Source organism: Melospiza melodia, chromosome 1, assembly GCF_035770615.1.
Source record: "Melospiza melodia melodia isolate bMelMel2 chromosome 1, bMelMel2.pri, whole genome shotgun sequence".
NCBI classification, from domain to species: Eukaryota; Metazoa; Chordata; class Aves; order Passeriformes; family Passerellidae; genus Melospiza; species Melospiza melodia.
The window spans coordinates 24465991-24488604 of record NC_086194.1 but is presented as its reverse complement, the minus strand read 5'-3'; the positions used below and the strand labels follow the sequence as shown (position 1 = coordinate 24488604).

General features: G+C 36.2%; 1 protein-coding gene across 1 annotated transcript in view; it reads right to left on the bottom strand.

The window, feature by feature from the left end:
* Window positions 1–22614, bottom strand: part of VPS50 (VPS50 subunit of EARP/GARPII complex) — an 81866-nt gene that overhangs the window by 22944 nt on the left and 36308 nt on the right. Inside the window, exons 14-21 of the mRNA XM_063151418.1 lie at window positions 21209–21306; window positions 20428–20522; window positions 19727–19825; window positions 16376–16466; window positions 14664–14840; window positions 10469–10587; window positions 8904–9010; window positions 1492–1613 (exon numbers count right to left, since the gene is read on the bottom strand). Coding sequence (XP_063007488.1) covers window positions 1492–1613; window positions 8904–9010; window positions 10469–10587; window positions 14664–14840; window positions 16376–16466; window positions 19727–19825; window positions 20428–20522; window positions 21209–21306 — 908 coding nt within the window. The remainder of the gene's footprint in view (window positions 1–1491; window positions 1614–8903; window positions 9011–10468; window positions 10588–14663; window positions 14841–16375; window positions 16467–19726; window positions 19826–20427; window positions 20523–21208; window positions 21307–22614) is intronic.

Genomic DNA, 22614 nt, shown 5'->3' with positions numbered 1-22614 from the left:
CAGCATAGTGAACAGCCATAGAACTCAACATATATATTTTAAATCCTTGGTTTTCACTAAGCTGGCAATGAACTCTGTATAACCAGACACTATCCTTATGTGTGTACTAACTCACATATACAAAATAACCATAATATTCACAAATAATTTTAAACATTTAAGGAAGTTATACCAGCATACTCTAAGAATCCCATTTCACATTATTTTCTGAATAAAAATAAAACCAGAACTCTCTGAGTGGTCTAAATCACATACCATCACCCATCTCTAATTTCTAAAGGTTTAGAAACACTATGGGGAGTGAGGACATTTAAGCAGCATTACAAAAGGGTTTATTACAATCACAAACCCTTGCAAGCATTGTGTTTCCCATGGAAAACAATCTGTCAAAACAAACACTAGGCACAGTACAAAAACATCACAATTTTACCACCCGTCTGCTAGAACATTTACCTGCCTAGCACTGTGCTGTTCTCTGTTAAAAGCACAAAATGAGGAAGCTAGTATGGGCTTTAGAAACACAAAACAGGAGGTGCAAAAAAATAATAATAAATGCAACACAATGTGAATAGCAGAGCAACTAAGCCAATGGAAATCAATTATCTTAAAAAACAAACCAAGAAGCCCCAAACCAAACCCCAAACAAACAAAAAAACCAAAACAAAAACCCAACAAAAGGAAAACACCCTCCACCCATCTTGTAAACACAATTGCAAATACATTTGTCCTGCCAAACAGTTCAAAACCTTTTAGAACCATATGTTGAGTCTGAAAATTCATTACAATTTGCCAACAAATGATGATGGATTTGGCACCCCTCAACACTGTTACTTGTGGAGTAATTTAGGGGCCAAGATAGGAGAAAGTTGTTTTCACATGCAGCTATTAGGACAATTCTATTGACAGCTGATCTATATTATGTAAAGACATTGCCAACAAGCATTTTTTTCAACTACAAGATCACTCAAAAAAACATTGTTTTCATTAATTCAAGTAGTTTGACAGAAAAATACTAGATATGAAAAAGTGTCTTTCAAATTTCTTAAACTAAACTACCTACTTAACTTTCATGGTCCCCTTTTCCTACATTTGCTATTCTCATGTAAACTAGAGAAATACATATAGAAAACTTCAATCACCTTATACTGTCTAGGCTCAAACCACCCTTCTGCAATCTCCCTTTCTACTACTACTTCTAGGTATTTCACAGTATCTTTCCTCCTTTTCAATAGTGCTGGAAAAAAGTATAGAGAGTCTATCTATTCAAAACGTAATATGATTAATGTCTCGCTAACAATAATGTTCCCAGTACTTCCTTCCTTTATTGCTGATCTAATCAGCCTTTTCTTACTCCTACATTCAAATCCATTTTATTGCCACTAATTTTTCTGGGAATTACATATTAGGTAACATTTTAAGCAAAGAGATCTCCTCTGTATTTTCATTCTCTGTGTAGAGTGATACTTGAAAATGAAAAATGCTTCTACCTACCATGTCATTTCGGCCAAAAAATGTATAGACTGCATACAGATAGTAATCAAAGAGCTGGGACATGAAGTGGATCACATCAAATGCAATAGGCTTCAGAATATTCATCATCTGCATGTATTTCCCTTAAAAATCAAATACAGAAGATCAGTTTCCTCAGCACAAGTGCTACAACGACAGTTCAGACAAACTCAAAGCCAATTTTATCAAGTGTATTACGTAGCCTTCATCGTTTATTAACAACAAATTAATAACAGTTTACAGATTGGAAAGGTTTAAAAACAAAGCTAAAATGATGGCTTAAGACACCAATACTTCTCAAAATATAGATGTTAATCCTTACCAAAATGTACTCAACCATTCTCAGCCTTCTGGTACCAAATTCAACACACAACTGTCAGGATCCTCTTTAAGTTTCAGCTTCATTTAGGTACAAAATAATAATCTGCTAAAGCAGTGTCTGGCAAATGCTATATAGAGCCACTGAAGATTTTATGCTTTAGTGTGTTTATATATGCACATATGGCTATTTTTCAAGCAATAGAAAAACACAGTATAAAAATTATATGCCCAAGATTGGATTTTACCCAACAACTGTAGGAGTTATGTGCTTCACATCAGTGATACAGCATTTTCTGCTCTCCTTCCTTTCTATCCTGTGGTAAGAATCTCAAGTAGTTTTAAGTTTGAAATGTTTCCAGGGGGAGAGACTAAGAGTAAAGGAGGATGTCAGCACCCTGGAACATCCAGGGAGAAGAAATCCTTCTCTTCCTTACTATTCTCTGTTGTAACACACTGGACTTCAGAAAATAACTTTTTTAAAAATAATAAAAAAACCTCGGCCTCAGGATCTTCATCTATATGTTATCTGAATCAAACTGATCATAGGATTTGGAGTCCAAAAGGGATTTCTCCTTACAAGCCTAGTTCACAGGGCATATAGTTTTCACGTATTTTTGTTTCCAGCATAGGACATGGCTCTTCATTGCGTCATAAAAGAAGCACATTTAATGAAAATCCTGATATGGCAGAGACCCCGCATTTCCTGCTAGATACCTCAAAAATGACATCCTGCTGGCCTTTTACTGTTCTAAAAACATAACATATAACAAACGTTATTTTGTTACCAACAAACTGTTTGGTTATTACAGTAAGAGACAGACAGCAATTTTTTAACCAAAACACAAATCCAGTCCACCCCAGCATGTAGGGTACAGCAGGTCATTTCACAAATTGTCATATTCCAGACATGTTTAGATGTGACAGATTAGAAAAATTACAGTAAGGTGGTAAAACAATTTCTTTTTCCTGTAGTCAACAACAGTCATCTTCAAGTTAATACTCTGCCCAGAGAAGTAATCTACTAACAGATAGAGAAAATATTGGTTGAATCAGAGAAACTGGGGAGCAAAGAAACAAAAGCTAGCTTTTAATGAAGGGGGAGTTATTTGAATTTTTCAAGCAAGTAATTGTGTAGGTCAGCAAGATAACTAACTTGAAACAGGCATGATACAGCTACATACCTGATAAAATGGTAGAGCACTAGAGTAAGAACTAAGAAATAGCCTGACATTGCTACCTTCCAGGTTTCTATCTAATTTAGACTCCTTACTGAATGACTATGCCCCTGTTTGCTGAGACGTGCAAGCATATGTTTTGTTATTTTTAGAGATTTGACACAGGTTGTAATAATTGATAATTGTCACTTTAGCCCTTTTGTTAACTCTATACTACTTAATTATTAATATTTTGACCCATACTATTATGAAAAAACTGAAAAGTGGATTTAAAAATTCTATTTGTATTCTAAAAGGGAATATCCAATGCACAGTCCAATGTGGAAATTTTTGGATGTTTGTGAAAGGATGGTACTGGTACCCTAATTAAAGCAAGCGTCACTTTCATCCATACTATCTGAATATTCTGTATTGGACAGGCTGACTTGCACCACTTACTCTGTGATAAGCATATTTTTCAAGTTGCCTGCAATCCAATATGAGTGATGAGTCACAATCTGGACAGTTAAGGCTTCCAAGTATCTGTGCAGCTGGCATCAATACTGAAGGTAATCTCTTGGGCAGTGTCTCATGCTTTTCCAAAGGGCTATGCAAGTACTGCCCAAGTACTGCACCTATAAAAATCTTCCAGTGCCAAGAACATTTCTCTATTACTACATCACTCAGCATCTTGACACAACAAGTGTTCCAAGAACATTTCCTCCTCATTGCTCTCTCTAACAGGACACCAGTTTTTAGTGTATACACATTGTTACCTATACTTGGGCTGAAATTATTGTTTTGGGTTAAAAAGGGATATATAAGAATACCTCCAAACAGCATAAACACAGTCCAAAGCCGTATCAAAATAGAAATTTCCAGAAATACTTGAAAAAAACACTTAAAGATTCAGCAATTGAAAGTAGCTTGAATTTCTAGAGGCTCTAGATAGCTTAAACTGCTAACATTTGCCAGGTTTCTTTTGAAGTATTGTTTGCAGAACTCCTTCTGTCCTTCAGGATAGCAAGTAGAGAGCATTCTTTATCAGACTAATCTATACAAAACTGATGCACCTCTCAAATTAGCACACATAAATTCTTGCCAATAAATCTTTACCAGGCCAACCTGGTAAAGTGAGCTTTAAACTAGGAAAGATGGAGTAAGGGGAAAGTTACAGTGACCATGCATGCAGAAAAATAAGGTTTAAGTGGGATACCTCCAGCAGGTACAAGCAGCCAAAGACACAAAACAGGACTATGGGACATCCCCTTGCACTCCCACTGGGATATTGACATACTGAAATACCTCTATGAAGTGCCTGTACACCAATGCACACAGTAGGAACAAACAGGAGGAATTAGAGATGTGTAGGCAGTCACAGAGCTTTGATCCCATTGCAGCTATGGAGCTATGTTGGGATAGCTTGTGTGACTGGAATATTGTCATGAAGGGCTACATGCTGCTTAGGAAAGACAGACCTGGAAAGCACAATGGTGGAGTGGTGCTGATGTGAGGCAACACCTGGAATGTATTGAGCTCTGTCTTGGGGTGGATGATGAGTCAGTCCAGAGTTCAAGTGTTAGGATAACAGAGCAGACTAGTAAGGGTCACACTGTCAGGGGTGTTTGCTACAGGCCACCTGATGAGGAGAAGGAAGTGGATGAAGTCTTTTAACAGAGAAGTAGAAGCAGCCTCATGGTCACAGGCCCTGGTTCTCATAGGGAACTTCAGTCATCCTGACATGTGCTACAAGAATAAAACAGCAAAGCACAAACAGTAAAGCATTGACTACAACTTCCTGACAGAGATGGTGGAAGATACCAGTGAGGAATGGTGTGTTGCTCAACCTTATACAAATGAACAAGGAAGGCCTTATTAGAAGTGTGAAGGTTGGGGACAGCCTTGGCTACAGTGACTATGAGATTGTGGAGTTCAGTATCCTGCATGAAGGAAGCAAGGCAGCAAGCCAAATTGCAACCCTGGGCTTCTCAAGAGCTAACTTCAGCATCTCTGGGGATGTTCTTGGAAGAATCCCATGGGGACGGGCTCTGCAGGAAAAAAAGGGTCCAAGAGAGATGGTCAATATTCAAGTACCACTTCCTCCAGGCTCAACAATGGTGCATCCTGATGAGCAAGAAATTGGGCAAAGGGGGCAAGAGACCAGCATGGATGAACAAGGAACATCTGTCAAAACTCACTAAAGCAAGACATATACAGGAGGTAGAAGCAGGGACAGGCCACTTGGAATGAATATAAAGATGCTGTTGGAGTGGGCAGACATAAAGACAGAAAAAGCTAAGGCCTACCTGGAATTAAATATGGTCAAGAAGGACTTCTTCAAATACATCAATAACAAAAGGCCTGCTACTAAATGGAGAAGGAACCCTGGTGAGGGGACACAGGAAAGGCTAATATATCAAATGCCTTCTGTGCATCAGATTCCATTGACAAGACCTTGGGAATCCCTGACCCAGGTACTGGGAAAATGGAATGGTGGAAGGAAGACACACATTGAGAGCTAAAACATTGCTCTGAAGGAAGAAGTGCAAAGTCTGTTAAACACTGTGTGATTTAAGATTAAGTCGCAAGAGGTTCTGTTATGTTACCAATCACTCACTTCAGCTAACAACTTCTGCTTTGAGGTTGGTCATCACTATTATTATTTTCTTGCAAGATAATGGGGTTTAAAGCAAGCAAAAACTAAGAATTTGTCCTCAAACCCCATTCTTAACACAAGCAAAAATAAGGCCAAAAAAAGCATTAAAACCCATCAACATAAGAAACACGCACTAAACTATTTCTTAGGTCAGAATAATATTAATTAAGAGATCACCAAATCAATATATATAATGACATAATCATTAATTATTCTTGCTGATATACAGTGCTTAGTTAAACTATTCCATACAAATTTAACACTGGTTTATTCTTCCTTTACATTTTAATTCAACATGCAATGGCTTGATAGGAAATATTAACCTTATAAATTAGTCTAATGGCTACTTCATACTAGAAATAGAACTAATTACCTTAGTTAATTAATGTGAGAGAAATCTCAAAAATGAACTGTTAATTTGAAATTCAAACAAAATTGTAATCACGCCCACTTCAATCATACATTAGCAACTCATTTATGCAGTTTATAAATACAAAACTACTTTTTAAATTATTCGTTTACCCTCCATACAAAGCATACAGCACATGGAAATACTTCAAAATGGTTACAACAAACACTGTCATATTCATTCAGTATGACACAATGGACACTACTACTTTCCTAAAAAGTAAGACAATTATTTCTGTTACTTGACTGGGCAACTTAAATCTGCATCTTCATCACTATGACTGAAAAACAGCAAAGGAAAACATAAAAGAAGGAAAAAAGTAATCCAAATTAACTACTGATCCACTGTTTTAACTTTAGGGATGTAGAATTTCAGATTGTTTTGAAGAAATTATGGAAACGCCGGAAGAGAAATATGGAGGCAAAATTAAGATAAATCGTGGATCTAAAAGAAGTGAACTGTACCAGACTAAAGTACCTGATTTTCCACACAAAGGACACAGTATATATCATCTATCTGGGATTTGGTAAAAGTATTAATATAACAACATTGCACAGTAAATAAATGAAGCTAGAATGTGTGGGAAAGGGAAGTAACTAAAAAAGCTACTGGTGGAGTTCCCAGCAATCAGCCATCTCATTAACATTTTCATGAATTACTCTGGTACAAAGAAATGAGAGTGATAATAGAAAAAAATAAAGAGGCACCATCAAAACAGAAAAAGGACTGACATAATGTACAGAAGTACTTGATGACTGTTATAATAAGAATTGGATGAAATTCAGTAGCACAAATTGTAAATGCATACATTTAGGGGACACTTAATTGAAAAACATGCATCTTTCTACAATAAACTAGCAGCTTATATCTTGGAAAAAACTGGGAAAGTGAAGAATCTGCTGGCTGTACAAGGTCATTACACACTGCCAGTACAAGGAAGCTGTAAGAAATCAAAAGAGGGGCAAAACAGAAGGAACTTGGGACCATGATGCAATGATAAAAGAATTGGAAAATTCAGGAAGATCTCAACCAAAGTATTGCATGATTTTGGTAAGATTATAAGAAGAGCAGAAAATGTAAATTTCTGGTGGATAAATACAGGGGACATTAGAAATCTTGGCACATTGTTTAGCAAGTCAGACTGAGAAGGAATAGGATCGCTTCCTGTAAAAACAGCAGAACAGTATGCATTGAAAAACAAAATTATCTGTTAAACCTCAAAATTTCTTTTGTCATAAGATCAAGTCAGCAGAAAACAGGAGGATATTTTTTTTTTAATTCTTTAGGCTGAAAAAGGCTTCTGAAATAGAATTCCTATTAGAATGAGTGCTGGGAATAGAAGTATTTTTAAGCTGGAGCTCAAAACAAGCATATTTACAGGCAGTACTAAATGGCATCTTCCCCCTGCAGGAGGTCCTTTCCAAGTCCATGCTTTAAATAACATCACTATAATACAAAATATCACAAATACTCATTACCAAAACAATATAAAACACCTCAAACAGCAGAAAATTTGAAAATTAATAATAATTCCAGAAGGAGAAAAAAGCATATATATGAGCTTTTAAAATAATGTTTAATTTTGGGGTTATCAATATAATCTACAAATAGTTTTCCTTATGTAAAATCAGAAAACCAGAATACTGCTTCACCTACTGGTACAGTGTTTTATGGCAGGGACAGAGGCTGATGTTTGCAAGAAAGTGCCATGAGTGGTTTCTATACTCAATCCTCAATTTTTTCAGAGCAAAACCTTATAGCAGAAAGAGCAAAGAAATCTCTCCAACCTAAGTCACAGAACAATCACAGAAAAGTCACGACAGAATGAACTCTCATTTCAGGTCTATATGGTAAATTCTCAAGGGGAAAAAATGGTTTTAGCAAATCTGCAAAGAAGATTTAGAAAATTAATTCCTGACTTTCATGCTGCCTTCAAAGAGACCAAAGGTGCTATAACCAGGTATCAGAGTAACCTTTTTGAAAAGCACTTAGTCTGAAGTGCAACAATCATTTTCAAACTTTGGAGGCAAACCTCATTAATGCAACACATACAGAATTCCTCTCTCTCCTGCCTACTCAGATATATTTAGACAATTACTTTCCCTTCTCTATAAATAAAACAGAAGTCAGTAGCAGAAAATTGCTATCATACAATTATCTAGATCATCACACAGAAGGCATGATCACAAAAAACCAATCCCATCACACCTAGAATTGGAGGCAAGTGTTTTCATAGAAAAGTTTGGCAAGAAAAGACCTCAAGAAGTGGCAAAGTACAACCTCCTGCTCAGAGCAGGCCTAAAGCCACAAGGCTGCTCAGCAGCCTGTCCAGTCACATCTTGATGACCTGCAGGGATACAGATTCCCTAAACTCCCCAGAGATTACTAGGATGTATGAGAGCTCTTTTCTTCTAGTTCATTACTATGTGGTAAAAACAGTTATTCTGAGTGTGAGAATTTGAATAATGAAATGGAAAAAAAAAAACTAGTCATAAAGTTCTTACTTTTGCAACTATTTTACTTTAAAATAAATCTTGCTTCCTATATCTACTCTTCTAACACATTCAATATTTCAGACAAATAAACTAGCACTATAGGTTAAAACCAACATATGCATGCAGATTAATTTTCCAGGTAAAAATAATGCACAAGATATAAGCAAATTTGTCTGTTTAATTAAGGAATTTGTTTAGTGCTTTATTTCTATCTTATTAACATTTTCAAAGAGCAGAAATAGAGCCTAACTAAGTATATTTTTCAGGGCCTTAAATATCATTTAACATATTTGCTATAATCCATACGTTTGTACAAAAATCAAAAACATTCACAAAAAAACAACAATTACTCTACATACCAACAAGCCTTATTACATTCAGTGTAGTGTTGGTTAGAATAGGTGCATTCACTTTATTGAGGTTATAATCTGATCTCTTTCTGCTCCTCAGAGTTTCTCGAGAAACACTTAAAAAAAAACAAAACAAAATGCAGCAAATGTGAAAATATTCAAAGACATACAAATGAAATTTAGTGGAAAATGCATTATTCCTTCCTCCTTCTTTCACAAGACAGTATGTCTTCCAGTGAAGAATTTTACTTATGCCAAAGCACAACAGGGTTAGGATTCTAATATTTAAGAAAGAAGCCTGATCTAATTTACACAGAATTGTACTACAGAAGGAATTTTTGACTTTTATTCTCATGCTGGAGTTCTGAAGGCGTCTGTCTTGCCCCAACATACATTTTAGTCTCTTGCTCTGAATCAAATTCATAACTCACAAAGAGAATAAAAACAACACAAGTCACAAAAAACCAGGCAGATTTGTCAGCTACAGCTGAAAGTTACTACCTAGAAATAGAAGCAATTTTGAGGAAGGTGAAACTAAAAATGTCATTAACTTTTTCACAAATTTTAGTCCTGAAAGAGGCAGGAAGTTGGACTCGATATTTATCCAACAAGACACATTTTAATTTTAAGAGAAACCCTCTGCCAGTTGCCATACCTCAAAATTATATTCTTCCAAAAATTTGAATTTCACAGCACAAACCTATGGACAGCACCTCTTGCTTGTTCCAAATAAATGATTTTTAACTATATCTCCATCACTCCTTTGAAAGGAGGGAGTTTACATTGTAAACCTTATAGAAAGAATCATGCTAACAACATTTTATCCTAAAGAGTTATCTTGTAACTATTCTGCTACTCTGCTTTGATCCAAGTGATGGCATTCTGTTTGTCCTGCAAACCCTACATAAAAAAATGTTAGCCTGCTTCACAGAGTCCCAATGTACATCTAAGTTGTACAGTGTCCTAGACAGAAACTTGTTTTCAAATCCTTTTAGAGGATAAAAAGTTGGCTTTTTAAATATGAATATATATAAGTAAAATACTTTTTATAGACATCAAAATAGAATATGTATATTTATTGATATACATATATGGTATATTAAAGAAAAAGAGAACTTAAAATTGAAAAGCACTGTCTTCAAGCTATGGAATAATCTTTTTTTTTTCCTTAACCTGTAGAAGTTTATTGTTCTGCAGAAGTCCAAATCTCAAAGCATTTGTCTGCAAACAACCACTTTTGACACAACAGAAATTACATATATGCACAACGGCTGCTGTAGAAGGACCTTTAGTTAACATATAGTCCTTATTAACCAGTTTTCCACTACCTGCTTCAGAGATCCTTCATCTGCTTTCAAAATGTTCCTTTCTTCGGGTTTTCTCTGCAATAATGATGAGTGGTTTAATGTTCCTCCCTGCCCTGGAGATCTAAGTGCTGAGCCTTCTAACTGTGCAGGCAGCATAATGTTTATTTGATTATTATTCCACTGTTGTAGATTACAGAAACTGAACTAATTAGAATACTGAGATGAAAACCGTGTGAATTAGACCAAGGACCCACACAGCCAACTTACCTTTTTATTGGGGCATCTCCTGTCTGCTCATCCACATAATCTCTTTTCAACTCTTCAGGAACATCACTGTCACTGTCATACTCTTGATATGCACTTTTTTCTTGTTCATCTGATTCATACTGGTAAAAAAAAATAAATAAATAAGAAATTGACGACAATTATTTTTCTTATGACATTATCACTCATTTAATGTTGCACTTTGGTCGCATTTTGGCTTTTACCTTGATTGGGATACAAATAACTTTGCTGTTGAAAGGCTGCTGACAATACTCTTTAAAAATGTAGCAGGCAAATTGTATTATGGTGATTAGGTAAATACTTCCATCATTCTATTTCAGCTACCAATAATTTGTGTTCCTTTCTAGTTGGTTTATAAACATATTTGAGCTTTTGTTATTTTCTTACAGTCTGAAAAAAACAGTAATAAATCCTCAAAATTCATCCATACAATGGCAGTAACACACTAGGACACGTATTTTTTCAGTCACACATGCCTTGGTCCCAAGTTGCTGAGAGTTTTCAAGGCTAGCACTATGAAAGCACTATGTACAAAAGCAAGAGCCCCACAGAACAAATAAATTCAACACAAAACCAGCTCAGGTGAAAAAAAGAGAATGCAGTATGAGACACTCGAAAGAAATGTTCAGACCAATAGAATTCCCAGGCAAAATATCTGCATCATGAACATTTTAGACAAAGGAAAGCTGTGAAGAAAGCAGCTCAGTTTATTTCAAAAATGAGCTGAGGTCAGCCTTGACTAAGCACAAAAAGAGCCACAGTTTATCTTACTTGACTGGAACAGTAGCACAGAGAACTACCACCACTTATTATGCATTAACATATAATAAATGATGTGCTGATTCAATTAAAATTCAGTGACAGTAAAATGATAAACTGACCACAAATTTTAACTACAGTTCATATTGATGTAAGAATCTGTCAGTTGACATTAATGAACTGTCTTAACATCATAGAATAAGAAGGATTTTGAGATGTATTTTTTTTAACATGGAAAAATACTTTTATTAAGTCCCCTCAATCTAATGCTATTAATGATCTTGAACAGCTTTTTTTAATGAAATAAATGCATTTGTATTTTAAAGTATGCAACTATTAAACAGTGACCTCAATCTGAAGAGACATTATAAATCTATTTTGAATATACACAGTCTGCAGTACAGTTTTGAAGTGCTAAAATGAATTCAGGTATCTTGTAGCAGTAATGAGGTGAAGTGTTAAGGCAATCCACTCAAATCAACCTCCAGGAAGCTGAAAGATTCATCAAAGTTGAAGAGTGTTATAATACTGGAAGTTAACTGTATCACAACAGACACATTTTAAGAAGCTACAGAAAAGGGACATAAAGCATCTCACCAAAGCTCAAGATACAGAGCTGAGCTAATTGGGTCCAGGGGCCCCATTTTGCAACATCTAAGCACTTAAAGACTCTAAAATTCTCAAAAGAAATCCTGACCGGTCTTCCCACCCTACAGATAAACTGACAAGTAAATTAAATGCTTATGTCCTTATCGTGCTACTTCTTTCTATATTTGGCAACATGCCTATATTCTCTGGAAGCAAAATTTTGCAACCTCCATCTGAAATGATTCCAATTTTCAGTGCTAAAATGCGCCTCCACCTAAACTGGTCAGGTAACTGGTCACTGAAACACAAAACCTTAGTAAAAATTTTATCCTGCGTTATTTAAGCAGGTTGTTTATCTTTCTATGTAAAGAATAACAAAATAGGTGTACCTTCTACATATTAAACAGGAGTTCTTTCTGTGTCAGCACTTTGGAACAGACAGCTGTGAAACATTAAAGGTTAATGGCTCAAGCAATTGGCAATTTGTAAGAGCAGCAGGTGCTCTGCTGAGGCCAGGTTTGCACAGCCAGCTGTGCTGGCAAAACCTCTGATCTCCATAAGACAGAGGAGGTGCACACTCACCACCAGAGGATGACCATGAAAAACCAGCCTGTGTTTAGCAACAAGCCATTTTTTGACACAGATAAGGGAAAAAGGTCAGTAATAAACAGATACTGTGAGACAGGATAATGCTTTTTATCATGACAATGTCCTTCCCATGAGGAGGTATCAAATAAGCCTTAAGGTATTCACCCCTTCTGATAATGCATAAGTGGCTCAACTTAGCCAGGTCAAACAGCAGCCAAGTTATTTAGAAGGGGCCACAAACCATCAAAGACCCCCAAAATGCCCACAGACTCATTTCTGCAGCCTTCCACCAGAGGACTGCACACAATCCACAGTGTTACAGCAGCCAAAAACACCCCTGCAGTGGAGGTACCTTGGCTGCTCTCCCCTGAACACGAATGTCTATTAACCCAGCGAACTTTCATGCTTGGTGGTTTCCCTCAGCCCCAACAGATCAAGATTGTGGCCATCAGTTTGACCAGTGGACACTGAAATTGTAAAAAGTCCCAGTTAGATCCAAGAGCTGTGCTATCTTTCCACAATCGACTCTTATTCTTTACTTCTTTTTTCTTTCTATATTTCATTAAGTTATATCTTGATACTTTTATATTGTTCTATTACTGTAGCTAACAACATGCTAGATAAAATGGCTACATACCTCATTTCCACTGAAACCAAATTGTTCTACAATAAACCTGCCATTTATATGTATGTATAAACACCAATCATTCAGTGTTGTTTCACTCTAATCCATCCCAAAGGATCTATTAACAAGTACCTCTCTTACCCTGCCTCTGGGACAGAAATGCAGAGAGGAGACTAAAAATGTCAAAAGGGAAAGTAGGACAGTTATCTGTAGAGTACAGCCACCTCAGACATAAAATACCTTCGTTCCAATACCAGCCCTGGGAGATACCCTGTACACAAGTTAATTAACTTGCTCTGTGCCTCCATTCAGAGACAAATTTCTGTCTGTTTTACACTTGTGTTTTGTAACTCATGCAGGTTTCAGAGTTCCAGTAAGACCTGCAGGACCACTACTTCTCTCATGAGCCTGCAGTCTCTGTGACAGAGGTCCCTTCGAACAGTAACAATTCAGTGATTCTGTCTCACTGACAGAAGGCAGCAGTGTGACACTTCATGCTGGCAAAGCCCTCAAAACAGTGTCTACAATATGTTTATCAGCATTTGCTACCTAGTTTTTCATCAAATGATTTAATGCTTGCAAAAGCTTAGCACAGAGTAAGACAATGTCTTCTAAATTATTCTTGGAGCAAGGAGAAATAGATTCTGAAGGCTAAAATGTTAGAAATGGAAACACCGAAGAAGGTCTGTCCTAACTTGTATTCAGAGTTTTCACGTCTCATACAAATGTGCAGAGAGAAATAAAAACACCTCAGCCTATTCATAGCCAAGAAATGAAGACAATTCTACAAACCCTTTCTACAAGTTTGCTGCTTACAAGTATGGTGCTTACAAGTCACTAAACAAAAAAAAAGGGAACAATGCAGGCTCTCATTCACTAGCAGCAATCCGCAAGGTATCAGAGGAGTTTGAAATCACTAAGCAGCAATTATTCTTTTTTGTTCTTAAGATGTTATCCAGCCTCAGTAGCACAAGTTAAGCCCAAGAAAACATCAGTCCTCAAAGGAATAAACAATAACAAAAGATTAAACAAAAACATGATAATGTAGCATTTAAGAAAATGGTACCAAGTTTTACATTGAAACACATTTGATCACTGATTTTTGACAGACTTCTAAAAAAACTCCACACAGTTATTGTTCAGTTTTACAGAAGAACTCACAATAAAGAGAGTGTCCTGAGCACTTCAATTGCAACTAAAAGTGATGTAACAAACATCAGAAAATCACAGCAAATCATATTTGAGCAAACAAATACAACAAAAGGAGCAGCCCACAATGACTCCTTCCTATGAAGCCAGAAAGCAAGTCCTAAAATGATAAAACCACCTCCACAAAGAAAGCTAACTTAAACCTCTGGAAAAATACTAATTTAGGTGGAAAATGTCTTGCTAACCTTCAGGAATGCTTGACTTCAGTGGAAAAAAGTACTGATTCAGTGCAAAACAAACTGGACTTTAAACAGGATGCCTGACTTTCTGGCATTTTTAAAAGCAAAACAGCAAAGTACTGCAGGCAACAGATTCTTGTACTAAGGCGCTTTACCATCATTGCCTCACAAAATATGCCATCATTTACCGAAAGCACTATTTGCTTTTTTTTTCTGGAACACTCCATACCCCATTGGAAGCTAGCACATCCTCTGTCTCATCGTCCTTGCTGTCGGCCTGGATTTCGAAGGGGTTTCCCCCGGCGCAGTACTGCTCGAACAGCGTCACGGCCGACGAAGCCGCAGAGGCAGGCTGCTTGCTCGGCGACACCGACGGGGAACGCGACTGCTCCAGGAACTTAAATTCCTACCAACAGAAATAAACCACGTTCTCATCAGGCATTTTCAATATTATTATGACTCCAGTTCCATAAAAACAAAGGATAACAACAAACTTGTGGACAATTAATTTTTAGCCGAAGTTTGCTGCTTATTTAAACATGCTTTTCACGCTGGCTCAAGTTAACCTCAAAAGTGACAACCTTATGCTGCTTGTCTTTGTACTTTTAGAAGTTTTCTACTACAACATGCAATATATTTGTATTCTGAAAGTATTTACTGTTTAAAACTAGGTGAAAAGTAACTGTGTTTTTTATTTCACAGAAATAAGGAGACTTAAATTCTATCCATATCCAAAACTGCAGTTTTCTTTACACAAGTTACCTAGTAATTCACTAAAGCTGAAATTTTCTTGCTGATATTTTATTTTTAAAAAGTTGTCAAGATATTTTACTTCTCAAACCCACTGCAGAGTTTCTGAGCACTAGGTGAGTACACAAACTTTTGCAAGTGTATGTACCAAGCAGGATCCAAAAGGCATGATTTTTTTTTACTTTTTTTCCCCTAACAAAACACAACTTATCTCAGATGACATACCATTTTTATCTACTAAACTCTAGCTATTGATATTCATAACAGTAAAATGTACATTTTCATTTAACTAAAGGTTCAAAGGTTAAAACACATGCAGCTAAAAGGACTACAATGTTAGATTTCGGTTTGCTTACACAAATCAGTAACTTTCTGCCATTTTCTGCTGCTCCAGCCCCTTGAGCAGTATGTACAGATTTATAATCCCATTTCTTTATTTAAAATATTATTTCCTTTGCTGCTGGATGCTGCTGAGGGTCTTCCCTCCCTTTCCCTCCATACTTTCAGTGACCCTGTCGCCTATTGCTTACTTCTACAGTTAACTCCACAGAGGTTGCAAAATGATCTTCCTTAACATTGCTGTGCTAAAACATTTCTGAACTGCAGTTATAGCTTTAATCACAGGCACCATGTTTTATTTGGCAAAACAAGTTAATTTCATCCACCACATGCTAAAAATAAAAAAATCACTTCAGATGATTAGAAGGTAAGTACAGTGATTACTTGCTTTCAGTTGGACTTCACCACAGAAGAATATTTTTTTTCCTGTCCAAATAAGGCTGTATGACCTATGTTTCCAGAAACAGATGCCAAGTTGGTACAAGCTAGTGAGTGCTCATGTAACTACTTGCAGGCACTCATGTTTTAGCATCTTACTGTCAGATAAATATTTTAGAAATTAAAAACAGATATATTAACAATACATGGAAATTAACATAACATCGAGGCTAACATTATGCTTGCAACTCTAGCATCTTCCATAAAAACCACTGCCTGCCTGAAACAGAAACACTACTGTTTCGAAACCATTTAACTCCTAAGTTTCTAATATCATAAAGTAAAACTGAGGAGTTTTTAGAAGCAATTAAAAACATTTGTACAGTAGTTAATGGATCTTACTACTTCTTAGAACACTGTGACTCTCAGTTATTAAATATTAATACATTTGTAAATTTTATGCATAGAACGTACGTGAAGCTGCAAAATACTAAAGCTTGATTTAACAGGACAAAGTTCCCAGGTCTCATTCTCCAAAAACATTCTTAGTTCCTCAAGACGGGTTCTGAAACACAAATGAATACTTTCAATTGGCAGAAAGAGTAAATCACAAAGTTAGCAATTACTTCACTTCTGCAGTGAAAAACTCCTTCCAGAACTGTACACTAAGTTACACTTTAAAACAAGTATTTAAGCAACTCTTCCAACTGACAAACCACTCAAAAGCTGTGGCTACCAAAGCAGAGTATTTTTTATGACACCTCCAGAGAAAGATATTCTTTGAGACTATCTCCAAAATTTATAAACTAATTCTTTCAGTCAAAACCATTACAAATTATAGAGGGACAGCTACAATTATGCAGAAATACTGGATCTTTTTCCTCTGTAAACTGTAGAAAGCAATATAATATACACAAACACTCCACTAGCAGCACAACAGCTTCTGAGAGCCCACATAAGACAGGTGTTTCTTTCAAACACACTGAAGCCAGTGAGAGAGAGCAAAGGGAAGTGGAAAGAAATCATATTCTACAGACATACCAACCTTTCCAAGAAAAAACTTAAAATGGCTATTAGTCTCTAATTTTTTTTCATAGCTTAATTTTACTTTGGCATCAGTAATACAGTAATAAGGAAAAGTAATCAAGTCATTACATCTCTGTATTTCTTCTGTTGTTTTTAATCACTAGAAAAACCTCCACTCTGTCATAAGCATAAACATTTTTGATAAAGAAAAAACATCTGCCACATAAATGGAACACATAGGAAAAGACAGCAATGAATGTTTTTTGGGATCACACTGCTCTATCTTTTCCTCTTAATATAGGGCATATTGTTTTGTTTAACAAGTAACAGTTGGTAAATTATGCACTGGGTTTCTAATTAGGCAATAAAATATTCTAGGAATACCACAACTTCAATAATGAACTACAACCACCACTAAAATTAAGATTTGCTTGCCACAATGAGATAAGCAATGTGTTGAATTGTGACTACAGTGTGCTGTGTTTATTTAAATTCCCAAGTTAAACACAAATAGACTTTAAGTGCTATTTTCAGGGCATTGAGCACCCATAGCTTGCAGATCTTTTCACAGTAAAGTCAACAGAAACAACAGACAGAAATGCAGTGAAAACCAGCATTAGAGATTAAAAGTCTTTGTGAGGGAGACTGAGGTGAGAGTCATAGAAAAGCAAACATTCAAAAGCCATACAACAGGTTTTGTAGCATCTAGAATCTGAAGCCAAGGCTCTGACAGAGTACTTAAACAAATGTTCTTAATCTTTACCTTACATTTAGAAAGGGGAATGCGTGAAGACCTGATGCATTCATTCTCTGAAAAGCTTAAGTGATCAGACACATCTTTTTACAAGTGTATCAGTGCAAAGTAAATTGCATTTCAAAAATCATCTTATTGATGCTCTGCCAAAAGCCCATTCTGATTTATCAGAACAATCAGCTTGCACTCAAAAAAAAAGGCTTCCTGTGTGCTCTAGTACTATGTTCTCTTCTATGTTTTTTGAATCACACAGCCAATTCCTTTCAATATTTTCTCTATGCTGGCAGTTCTCCATAACACCACATTGCCCAGGAGGCCAGATATGTCAAACTACACAAAGAACTGATTACTCCTGGACTCTGAGCATTTCAGTTCTGTGTAGCTTTCGTGTACTAATGAATCCTTAAAAGCACTCCTACTTTTTTTCCCCCCCTCCAATTAAATACCCAAGAGAAGTGAAAGCCACATTAGCTTGATCTGAAAAGGTAAGATGCTTAAAGCTTTATATAAAACAACCTAGGGGATATAGCTGTGAGACAGGGTTTTTATGGTTTTCCTTCTGATAATGAAAACATCAGCCAATTAATCTTCACAATACCCTTGCAGCATAAAACACGTAGAAAGTATTAAAAAGTGTCATATAATTTCATTCATGTCAATAAATATTTATTTTCACAAAAATTACATTATCTTAAAAAACACAAGTTATTACAAAAAATTACTATTTTTATACGTATTCCAGCAGTGTTTCTTAACCTTTATTTTACTCAAAGATAATTCAGAAAATTAGCCCATGATTACTTAAACTGTTAAACATACACAGGACTGTAACAGTCAAAATTATATTTACTTAACCCAACAAGGCACTGTGTGACAAGTCAGTGTTAAAATATGGTTAGGTAGACCAAAATCAGATCATGAAATTCTGCCTAGGATTAGGAAAAATTTCAAGAAATAAAAATAAGTGGCATCTTCTGACAAGACATAATGTGGATCTGATTAAGGCTCAAGTTTTTTAGACAACTGGAACTGATGTCTTTACCAAATGACAAGAAAGAATTCCTAGCAACAAACTACCAAAGCTGGAAGAAATTCCAAACCACATTCTCATCTTCTGAATTTAGACACTGTTTCATGTCCTCCTTGCACTAATTTTCATACTTCATGGATTTTAGGCAGAAAGCCTAAGACTTCTCAAATGGCTCTGGATGTATTAGTTGTATGACAGCTCCCAAACAAGAGGGCAACAGATCAAGACTAGGAAAGTAAGCATTTCCTAGAACATGGAAGGCTGTATATCTTCTCACATCTTCCTAGTTTTCACACACAGAAAGAACATAATGCTAGACAACTAGAATTACAAAAGTTGTCCATCATCCAAATCAAAACATTTCTAAAATCAAGACAACAAAAACAAACAGTAAGATAAGTCTCAATGCTGTTATAACCATATATCATATCTGAGTCCAGAGAATGCCTGTCCACGACAACACCTGACTGGCCTCATGTGATATGACAACAGAGCTGACTGAAACGTAATTACACCCTGTCAACAAACAAGCCGTGAAGACACGTGAAGACTCAAAAGGTTGGACTCAGTTCTAAATCTCTTACTTGATTCAAGACAGAATTGCACATTGAAAAACACTTAATAGTCATAAGTCTTCTCAGGATGTCATAATCATGATGAGTCTTCTTAAACAACAGCATAGAAAAAGAAGACACAATTTTGCTACAAAGTATGGACTTCAGAGGCATTCCCTCTCAGGACACCAGGAAAAAAGAAGCAACCTAAAAAACTACTGAAATTCTACATTAAAAAGTTGTTCATCTTTATCTGACTTGCCTGCTGCAGACACAATGGAAGCAAAGGCTTTTCTATCCTCTCCCCTCCTCCAGGGTTCAGAGCCTTACTGTCATCAGAAAACATATTCTACAGTCAACCTCAGTGCAGGAAAATTATGCAGCGGAATTCCTTTGGAAAGCATTTACCCAACAATAATAAATGTCATTAGAATCATCTACTACACATATAATAGCCTCACCTGTGGTATGTTTTGAAATAGTTAACACTTTGTTTTCTGATAGATTCTTGCAAAACTTCAGACTTACTGCCACAAAATTCTTCTCCAACCTGCATCAGCCTAGAATAATAAAACAAAGTTTTAGACATTTCTATTGATTTCTTAATACTACAGTTCCAACTGTGAGTGTAAATGTATCTTCATAAACACAGAGGACCAACATTGCATTGCAATGTTAAGGTTGCATTCCACTAAAGTCCCATGTCTCATAGAGACAAAGAGCCATAAGCAAAATAAATGTATTTTTGAGAGCCTGCTACACAGGGCAAGCTGTCAGTTCACAGTCTCAATCCATCATTTTATTACCAAAAAAGAAGGATATAATATTGTATGGGTTGGCAGTATCACATAATTTTCTCTGCTTGACTCAGACCCCCTTTAAAAGCTCTTAGAAAAAAAATTGCTAGACCTGCACATACCTTATCTTAAAAGCAGACAATACTGAAACCATATCGCACTTAAGCAGCAAAGTGGTTCATGCTACCTCTCCTAAACAGATCCTAATAAAAATCTCACATATAGAAGAATTGGTCTTCAAGCTATCAGCACATTTGAATGAAATTGGCATCAAAATGTGAATGTCAGCCTTAATCAACAGTGCTATCTTATCAGAGCTCATTTGTGGACACGTACTTAAAGGTCTTACAACCACACCAGCATACCTGCTGATAACATCAAGTACAAATATGAAGTCATCATATTTGAAGTTAGACAAATCTGTTCCCAGAAGATATGTTTTCACTTTCAATTGAACATCCTACAAAACACAAACAAGTTTTTGAATAGTTAATACACTGAAAACAATAAGTGAAGGCTTGGATGCCTGGCTCATTAACACTTGTTGGTTGCCTGCACTTAAAAACTCGTTTTTTGAGATTTAGAATAGAATTCCATTTTCTGTAACATGGTAATTTCTCTAAAACAATATTATAATCAGTTTCTTTAGCACTTTGTTAAACAGATAGAGTCAATCCCAGATGCTTTATTGTCAATGAAAAAACAGAACTCAGCTTTTACATTATACATTTTGGGTGACGCTGCACACCAAACTGATCCAGCAATCACACCAGGAATACCATGAAACCAGTCAGGTTCACAAGGCTTCAGGTTCTCCAGAGCTATGGTTAAACCAGAAATATAAAGCAGTATACAGAGAAAAGCACATGAGAAGAAAAGAGATTGTGTGGCAGCACACAAGTTGAAATAAATAAGATCAGACAAAAAGTCCTATTACTATGTTTTGGTATCTGACTGAGTTTGGAAGCATTGCAATCACTGAGTCATAGAAATTATATTTCTGTGGTCACTTTAAAAAGTCCCTTTAAAAATCTGGAGACATTTCTTTAAGAACATTAGTATAAATATAACCATAATTAATACTGGAGAGGTGGAAGGGGGGGGGGGCATAAATACTTAGAGGGAAACAAAATTCAAAACCCATACCTGCCATATTCGTGAAAGCCCATGCTCCAATTTCTTTTTTACATAGTTGCGGTCAAAACTGTTCTCTTCAGTTCCAATCACATTGTTGCCATCTGAAACTTCAGGTTAAAGGCATTTTAAGTATTTCCAGAAGCTTTGAAAGTTATCCTACACAGAATTACACTTCCTTAGCTATTGCCATATTATTGATTATGCTAACTCCAGAACTATTTTGCTCTAAACTTTTGAACAGAAATGAAAAATGCACATATAAGCATTATATGTAAATGCAGACCAGGAGAGTTTCCTCACCTGCACACCAAACATCTGTCCCAGTAGTGTTCCTTAGGTAGTAATGTACTGCAAGGATCACAGTGAGAGCTCATCCTAACTGACCCTTGCAGTGCTTCATTACTAGGCTTCACAGCTTTTTCCAGACAAACTCCTGGCTTAGCTTCACCTTCCTTAGAGAAAAGAGCAATTTTTCATGTCTAATTTTGTTGTCTACTGAAGAAGAGCCCAGAAACATAAACAATGAACATATGTCCTCCATTTGTCAGCACCGTGAAATTTTTATCAACAACGTGAGTGTTCTTTCCTTGTCATGCCGTGCCCTGAATCCAGACCTTGCAGTCTGGATGAATATCATGTAAATATTGTGAGCACCTTACTAAAGAGGCCAGTAAGGCATGGGAGGCTGGATACAAGATTTTTATCAGCCTTTTCAGGTATGAAGAACAGACCCTGCAGCATTGTCTGGACTACCACATATTTAAGAGAATGAAAGAAAAAACATCCTCTAATAGGAATTGTTATGACTTGTATCAGACACTGACAATTCAATTAAACCAAAACAACAATAGAGCACAGCAGTCTGGCCTTGTTTTGATTGTATCTCCTTCAGATCATCCAGTGCTCACTGTCAAGTGAGCAGTTCTCTTCTGTAACAATCACCAGTTATAAATAGCACTCAGCAGTGCCTCATTCTCCCAGTCCTAGGCCAGGCTCTTCTAAGTAGAACGGCATCGTGTACACTATCCTTCTGATCAACCATCTGGTTTCTGATTTGAACCTTTCCAGAGTATGTTTCTCAGAACAAGAACTATTGCCTATTATAAAAAATATTTTTATAAGTTTAACAGGAGCAACAAAAATATTAGATCTTCTACATCTGTACCTCCATTTAAATTCAAAAAACAGATTATGAATACTGAGATGGATGCTGGTCTTGCTTGATTTCTTTCAGATGGAGCCATAAGGTGTGGCAGGACACGTTATTAAATTATGAACTTCATCAAACACTGAGAAAGCTTTATTTGTAAGCTAGGGATTACAGGAGTGGACATACAAATACTACCAACAACTACTGGCAAGCTAGTTGAGCTAGTGTGCCCACAAGGCTGGAACTCAAGAACACAGAACCAGCA